Source organism: Silurus meridionalis, chromosome 15, assembly GCF_014805685.1.
Source record: "Silurus meridionalis isolate SWU-2019-XX chromosome 15, ASM1480568v1, whole genome shotgun sequence".
Classification (NCBI taxonomy): domain Eukaryota; kingdom Metazoa; phylum Chordata; class Actinopteri; order Siluriformes; family Siluridae; genus Silurus; species Silurus meridionalis.
In genome coordinates, this window is record NC_060898.1 from 11,281,946 (window position 1) to 11,290,345 (window position 8,400).

Below are 8,400 nucleotides of genomic sequence, written 5' to 3' on the forward strand. Positions count from 1 at the left end.
ATTGTGAATAAAATATAAGTTTATGAGATTTGTAAATTATTGCATTACTTTTTTATTCACATTTTGTACAGTGTCCCAATGGAATCGGGTTTGTGTATATATATATATATATATATATATATATATATATATATATATATATATATATATATATATATATATATATATATATATATATATATATATAAAAATAATATAGTTGCTGTGTAAGATGTTCAGAATACTAGAACAGAAATACTAATGTACTAGAATGAGTACATTCATTTAAAGTAATCAGAGCTGCTGTTAAATTATTCAACACCTTCTGAGCAGTCAGTATTCACAAATTAACAGTGCTGTGCTACAAACACTTTATAACATAATCTAACAATATGCATTTGTCCACATAACTTTGGGGTGCTGAATGGTAATCTAAAGCCTTATTTTCTTATAATTAAAGCATAAGCGTAAACTTAATTAAATCTTGGCCCTTTAATAAAAGAGAATGAAGAAGACGTAGAATATGATACTAATACTGCATCTTATGCATTTTTTTGTGAAGGCTAAATCTTTAATCGCTTTCTCAGCTGCTTTGGAGCATTTCTTCGAATCACCCTTAATATTTGCAAACCAGCAAGTGCAATCTCAAAACAATTTGTACATACAGCACAATACATTGTATTTATTGCAAAAGCCTGTACTTTATCAAAATCCTTAGTTCATCTCTCAAAAGTAAGTATTTGTTTCAATTAACATATCATTCCCATCAGAATAAAAAGTCCCTTTGTCATTGTTCACAAACAAGATCATCAAAATTGTCAGTATGATAGTTCAGTTGCAGTATTTCTACGGTTTGGGTTACAGTGATTGGAAATGCACATAATTTGAATTCCTACTGTATGGTATATATGAATTTTATCAGCACAAATTTATTTATTTGATTGCATATTTAATTTATATTGAATGATAAAGATTCACACTTTTACTGTACTTCAATAGTGTCTGTTCCTTTTTTAGTTGTTCATCCATTTCCAGAAATTGTAATTCTGTGTTTTGCTCTTTTGCCAAATGAAGATTTACAGGATTCACCTTTGACCTGTTTTAGAGAACTAGTTGATTAATGATTGATCTGATGCCGTACACTCTCCTGCATTAGTGCAATTCAAGACTAATCTACACAATTCATCAATTCAAGAAACATTTACCAAAAAACAGTGGATTAGAAATTTTAGATGAAAGATTCTGACAACTGGTTTAACCATTTTGCATTCAATGGCTTATGCAATGTTTTGGGGGTTAAGACTATTTAGGTGAAGCCAGTATAATATATTTTGTTTAACATGACATAAACAACTAATAATTTAGAAAACAATAGACACTTGTACACAATCAATTAAATGAATGTACTAAAGCATTCAAAATGTCATCAGAGAAACATGAAATGTTTTTATGATGGGCAGAAATGTCTAAATGATGTGGAAGTTGAACAAGGAGTTTTGAGAATATCATTTCTGATCTGAGAAACGTTTCAAAGCAACTGAGAAAGCAGGTGTGTGAACGCTATTCCACCTAGCAATCAGCCTCAAGGGGGCACCAGCACATAACTCAGCTTACACTCCTGAATACATCATGAGAATACTGTGTGTTTGGTAACATCATCCTGTTGATGCTGTTTTAACAATGGGGCCACCAGTGTTTCTCAGAGTGGAACAACAAACAAGAAGGTGAAGATGTGGAAGCAGCACACCAGCGGAAATATATACGGAAGAAATACAAATATTATTTTTTTTGTGTTAATTATGCATGTTCCTTAAGGGGAAAATAAGCTATATACAACATAGTACAACATAGTGCAATATATCTTTTTTTTTTTTTTTTTTCTGTAGATGCATGTTTCACATTCCATTTCTAGATACAGATAAAGTTTATGGCTATTTTTATCTCAGACATATAAAGTGTCTTTAAAATTTTATTTTCGGAGAGTAAAATAATGGATGCACACCCCTAGTAAATCAATCTGTATTCTTGAAGCGTCACTGAAGGAGCTCTCCACAGACCCAGACTGATTGCTCCCAGTATATACCAATCACTTCAGCTGTCCAAAGTGACTCTTGGATGAGCTGATACAATTGCAATGCTTCAGTCTTTAACATTTCCACTCGGATCAGATGAGAAACTTTGATACAAGTCTTGTTTAAGTAGAGGAAATTGTTCAAACATAAATAAATGAATAAAAAATGTATTCATCATATTATCATATGTATATCATATGTAAAATTCATGACCAAAAATTTACATAAATGTTTACCTCAGAGATTCTCACTATTTTTGTAACCACGGATAAATAAAATCCACACACCCCTTCAGCACAGATTTATTTCATAAATAGTATATCATTATTTATAAATAATGTACATTAATAGTATGTCTAATTATAGTAGCTATAGAGCTTTTTTTTATTATTATTTCTAAACCTTCCAAAAACAGAACACATTAGTTTAAAGTTCAGTTTCAGGTTCATTACTTACAGCCCTAAGTGTCCACATGACCAGTTAAATACCCTAATAACTAGAAGTCAATAATAAATATAGTAACCTTAGATGGTGGGTTGGGTTTTCATCCTTCTAACTAAATAAAATGAAAATGGTCACGCTTATCAGACCCATTCACTTTGAAGACCACCGCTTTAAATGCCTTTATGTTATGTAATGACATTTTAAAAATAAGTATTTTGGAAAATATCAGCTGTGGTTCATAATAATCTATTTACATTCAAAGTTGTTTTATTATAATTTATATCATTACCGGGTTTCCAAAGCAAGTTGGGTCCAAGCAAGAGGGAATGGTGGCAAATTAAGAGATGGAAAATATTCAGTTTGGCTACATGGAGAAGTCCCACTGTGTCCCAAAGTGTATCAACAAGTCTACGTGGTATCACTGAGGAACTGGTGGTTTAAGGATATTTCCTTTTTTTAAGTGAGAAAGACATGTTTTATATTTGCTACATTAGCCTAAATCCAGTACAAGACCAAATATTTAGAATTTAAATATCAAACATAAACTATATTGCCAAAAGTATTGCGTCACCTGACCTTTCCTGCTATATGTGGTTCTTTTAAAAATATCACCACAAAGCTGGAGAGACGTAATTTTATAGGACGCCTTTACAACATATTTATATGCACAATAATAACATTTTCCTTTTACTTGAACTTGGAAACCCAAACCTGTTCCAGCCTGGCAATGCCCCTGTCCACAAAGTGACCTCCTTGAAGATATGGTTTACATGCTTTGGAAAGGAAGATCTTGAGTGGCCTGATATAGAGCTCTGATCTCATACCTACTACACCTAGGCCTCCTCACCTACATCAGTACCTGCCTTTCGTAATACCCTTGTGACTGATGAACACAAATATCTATAAGCACTCTCCAAAGGCTAGTGGAACATCTTCCCAGAAGAGTGGAGGGAATTATAACAGCAAATTGGGACTAAATGTGGAATGCAATGCTCAAAAATCACATACCATACTTATGACCAGGTGACCCAATACTTTTGGCAATTTAGTGTATCTCAGATGACTGAATAGGTTTTAATTTTCAATAAAAATTTAAATTGTAAATAGCTGAGTTTCCTCGAATACATCTACTGTAACAGTAAATTTTAAATGTCTAGGTTTTCCCACTAAACCACTTCTCTAACATCTAGCACTGTTTAAATAGTTCTCTTTCTGATTCTGCTCATTCAAGAAAATACACTGGACAGTGCCAGGTGCTATGATCCACTGAAACTGAACTACCTGTCAACACTGGTCTCTTGTAGGCGGTTGTTCATGATAGCGAAAGCTCCCACTCCAACAGAAAAGCCGTTCTGCCGAACATGGCTCTGTCTTGGGTTTCCATGGGCGGTCTCTGAGAGCTGCTTTTGCAGAATGGCAAGAGAAACCTTGTTGGCCATAAAGTCATTGACAGAGATCATTTCTCCTGAGAGTCTATGACCTGTGAGATAACCTCCATCTGGGCCCAGGCCAGGATCAGTCTCACTATCGCACACTGTTTCCACTGATGCATTAGTGAAGCGCTGCTTCCGTGCCACCTCATTAGCAGGGGCTGGGTGTACAGCATTGCGCTTTTGTGCCCTTTGCCGTGGGTTTCCAGTTATAGGGTGCTGGCTGCGCCACGGGCAGGGGAGGCAGCAACAGCAGCATGCTGAGCCTTGCCTTCTGTAGGTACGTCCTCGGCATGGGCACTGTACCCTGCTGCTGTCCATTTTTGCCAAGATCCAGTTTAGGGTCTGCTTTATAATGATGGAAATTACATTAAAGAGTGAGTAGATGCAGCAGACACCCATGAGTATAAAAAGACAGTTCCCCAGTCTGTAAGCTTCCTGTGCCTCGTAGCTCTCCCTCTGACTACTTACTAAGTCTCCGAAGCCAATGGTGCTGAAGGCCACAAAGCAGAAATAAAGTGAATCAAAGTAATCCCAGTCTTCCATAGACGAATACAGTGCTGAGGCGCAGCAGGCAATCAGTAGTGCCGCAACCCCCAGTATGAGCATCACGTAGTAGACAGAGGGCTTCCAGCCTTCTAAACTATCATCCTCACAGCGAGCCTCCTCTCCACCCACGCCAGCACGCCGCAACTGCCTCTCGTGACACCAGCGCATGATGTATGCCAACATGGTGATGATGCGCTCAAGGAAGAGGTTGAAGAACAGAATTGTCGCAGCACAACCAATAAGTCCATAGAATATCAGAAACACTTTGCCACCTATTGTCACAGGGGTGGTCATGCCAAATCCTGCAAATAAGCAAAGAATCAGGATAACATGTCAACTGTTGCACTTTCTGCTGCCTATAAGATACATTTTAATTTATAATCAAAGTTTAATAGGTCTCAGCTCCACCCTCAGTCACACTCCTTACTTATCAGTTGCCTTTTATAGAAAAATCTAAATCTATTGCACCCTAAAATGTGTAATTGTTCAGCTTGGCCTTGGTGTTACTTTCATTACCCTTATAAAAAATTAATAGGCATTAATAGTGTGAGATTCAAACTGACCTATTGTGGAAACTACGGTACCGACAAAGTAGAACGCCCCAGAGAAGTCCCAGCGAGGTCTCAGAGTATCCACACGGATGCCTGTGGCGAAGGCCTCCTCATAATGTCTCAGCAAAGCCTGTAGGCTCTCAACCCTTAGCTTGTGCTGCAGGGTGAAGTTAGCCAGCTGTTCCTCCCAACGCTGGTGTGCCTGCAACTCGGATGGACGCTCAAGGGCAGAGAACACCAGCGCTCCACAGAAGAGGTACAGCAGGATGAACGCCGCCAACAGACCGAAGCGAGCATTGTCCTCATTCAAGTGCAGTGGAAAGCAACAGCTGCGCCTGGCATCCGGTCTGCGAGGCATGGCTTAAGCACCAGCAGGAAATGACACGGACATGCAAACATACAAAGCCACAAAGCCAGCATACATATGCACACGCACACATGTAAAAAGGCGCACCAGAGACTAGTCTACATGAATGAGCTGTAAATAAGTCTAGACTCTCCAGTCCGTATTCCTATTCTTCAGTGAGGCAGTAACAGAATACTATCGGTTCCTGAGGCTTCATGAGATGCCGTTCTGCAGAGTGTGGAACATTAAGCTGCAGACCAAATCCTGATTGCTATCTCCTGCCATGGCAGTGCCCAGTTTTTATGCATTCCACTTTGGGAGACTGTAATGATTTCTTGATGAACTGTCCACTTCCTGCACTTTTTACCTGCAAGAAAAAGATCAGGGACAGGAGGGTCTCCTATGTAGTGACGTCATAAATCACTTAAGAAGAGCAGGATTGTTAGTTATTTATTATTATTTGTAATTTTTTTTTTTTTTTACAATAAGATCCTAGTTCATTAAGTAGGTTTATTAATAATGTACGATATTGCTCTACGCGTGACAAAATCATATGTCTATGAAGTCTAATATCTTTTAAATTTGTATTCAATAGATAGAAATTGTTTAATAATAAACTTTTCAATCTGCATCTGCGTTTTTAAAGACGTAAGGCAACAGATTGCACCTACCAGATCACCGATTTATTGTCGGAATGTGAGGATTTTCGCAGTAAAAATCATCTGGCAATCCGCGTATTTCAGCAGTCAGTTTTAAAATAAGAAACATTTTCCCGTTCCATTGTGTCTACATGAGTCGTGACATCTGTGTATCGTCTCACTAAATGGGACTGAAGTGGAGGACAGCGGCACAAGTGCGCGCCAAGGCAGGGTTGCCAAGTACGTTCACTGTTTTCAGAATAGTTTAAGAACCTCCAAATAATTTTTAGTAAAATACGTTTTATTAGTGGCTTCTTATAAGAGAAAAAAAAGTACGTTTTGTTTAAATGATTCACACGACTCATTGTTGCCTAATTTATGTTTCATAAAACCTATAAATGTTTGTTGGTTTGTTTATTTATTATTTTAATTTATCCATGAACATATTATAAAGAGTTCACCTCGCTTTGTGCCAGTCCGGACAAAAATCTTTTCACCCGCAATCAAGATATAATCAGCACAAGAATGAATAAAAATAATCAATCTGGCAACCAGGCTCAAGTGAACGGCAATTTATCCCAGAGGGGTCGGAGTGAGGGATGAAACTTCACTGCAACTGGCACTCTATATTCACAATTTCCCTTGACAACTAATTACAGGACTGCAATGCCACATAAACATATGTCAGATAAAATGTAAAAGTAAAAATTCTCTTCTTTATTATTATATATATTGATAGAAGTTTGGACTTCTGTAGTGGTTTTTCTTTATTTTTATTATTTTCAAAATTATACATTAATACTGAAGACATCCAAACTATAAAAAGAACATGCATGGAATTATGTAGTAACAAAAAAGTGATAAACATATATATATTTTACATTGTCAATACTTTAACGACATCCTCTTGGCATTGTCTCATCAGATTCACTTGGTAGTTACCTGGAATGGTTTTCAATTCACAGCTGTGCCTTTCAAGAGATTATTTGTGACATTTTTTCTTATTGTGCTTTAGATCATTAGTTGTCTCGTGGACCGTCCCAGGAAACTAATACCAAGACTACCTCTGCTGCAGCGGCTAGGTTTATCTGAATTACCAGCCTCGGTATCTGGCAATTTACAGCACCTCTAATTAGAACCCACATGACTGCTTCTCAGAGTTCATTCTGCAAACACATTTCTACATCCACTGTTAAGAGGAGACTGAATAAGTCAGGCCTTCATGGTTCAATTGCGGCAACGAAACCATTATTTCGAAAGGACAACAAGCAGAAGATACTTGCTTGCAAAGTAACACAGAAAATGGACATTAGATCAGTGGAAAATTGTCCTTTGGTCGGATGTGATTTTTGCTTCTTACTGCCAAATTTTTGTAATATGTAGAGTGGATGAATGGACAGGTTCTAAATATGTGGTTCCAACTGTGAAACATTAATAAAGAGGTGTGATGGTGTAGGGGTGCATTGCTGGTGACACTATTGGTGACTTAGTGAAAATAAAGGAGACACTTAACCAGTATGTTTTTGCAGTGACATGCCATTTTATCTGGTTTTTCCAACAGGAAAATGACCCCAAACACACCTTTAGGTTATGTAAGCTATTTGTTAAAAAACAACAACAACACAGAAACAATTGAAGATAACAATTAAGAAAAACCAGTAAATAATAAGGTGTTGACTGGTAGTTCTGTGGATGAGTCCACTTAGGAATTAATAAGATGGATTTGGACTGTCATTAATAAATACAATATGTTACAGTGGCTTAGAGCTACATTTGCCATGAACAGTTAATTATGTTACCTACGAGTCACCCAGATACAGATGGGTTCCTCGAGGTTCTTCTTAATGTCATCTAAGGAAGATTTTCACACTGTCACCATTGGTTTGCTCTTTAAGAATAACCTGGAAAGGACAAATTTATGAATTTACAATTTATACTCATTCTGTTTATCTGAATTTGCTTTGTGACTGTTGTGTTGTTACAAATAAAAACAAGTTGAATTCAATTAGACTTTTTTTAGAATTTTTGCAGAATTTGCAGAAACCTATTTAGTAATTGCTTTGTTACGTTTCCCCTCGGTGCACTGACATAAAGTCATTGATTTGTTTCACGTTTCCAGGCTGAGAAAACCCCAACTGGTGGTGGGGGACTGCTGATGCATGTCTATTGTGGTCAGACAGTAGACTAGCAGGGACTGCGTGGCTTTGTTCTCTCTGACCAGTCACACATTGCCTTTCATCTTGAGCTCGAGCAGCTCATAAGATACTATCCGTCATTAGAGAACTGTCCATTGCCTCTAAGTGCCCAGGTGCAGCTGAGACTCTATATCAAAGAGTTTACTATTCTAAGCTTGTTGTTTCCATCTTGTAGGGCATACTTTTTTAAATAATT

General features: G+C 37.2%; 1 protein-coding gene across 2 annotated transcripts; it reads right to left on the reverse strand.

Moving 5' to 3' along the window:
- Positions 1–3,480: 3,480 nt before the first annotated feature.
- Positions 3,481–6,235, reverse strand: kcnk12l (potassium channel, subfamily K, member 12 like). Of its 2 annotated transcripts, XM_046867260.1 has the most exons (3): positions 6,043–6,235; positions 5,038–5,738; positions 3,481–4,776 (listed from the first exon to the last, which is right to left on the reverse strand). In XM_046867260.1, the coding sequence occupies exons 2-3, from the start codon at positions 5,381–5,383 to the stop codon at positions 3,773–3,775; spliced, it is 1,350 nt and encodes a 449-aa protein (XP_046723216.1). In that variant the 5' UTR covers positions 5,384–5,738; positions 6,043–6,235; the 3' UTR covers positions 3,481–3,772. The 2 variants fall into 2 exon arrangements, with proteins under 2 accessions (XP_046723216.1, XP_046723217.1); XM_046867261.1 differs by having other exon boundaries at positions 5,038–6,235.
- Positions 6,236–8,400: the final 2,165 nt, after the last annotated feature.

Excerpts from the sequence above, each read along its gene's own strand:
- kcnk12l (XM_046867260.1), bottom strand. The coding sequence starts at position 5,383 with ATGCCTCGCAGACCGGATGCCAGGCGCAGCTGTTGCTTTCCACTGCAC. Across the intron at positions 4,777-5,037 it reads TACCGTAGTTTCCACAATAG|GATTTGGCATGACCACCCCT; the intron begins GTCAGTTTGAAT and ends GCTTATTTGCAG.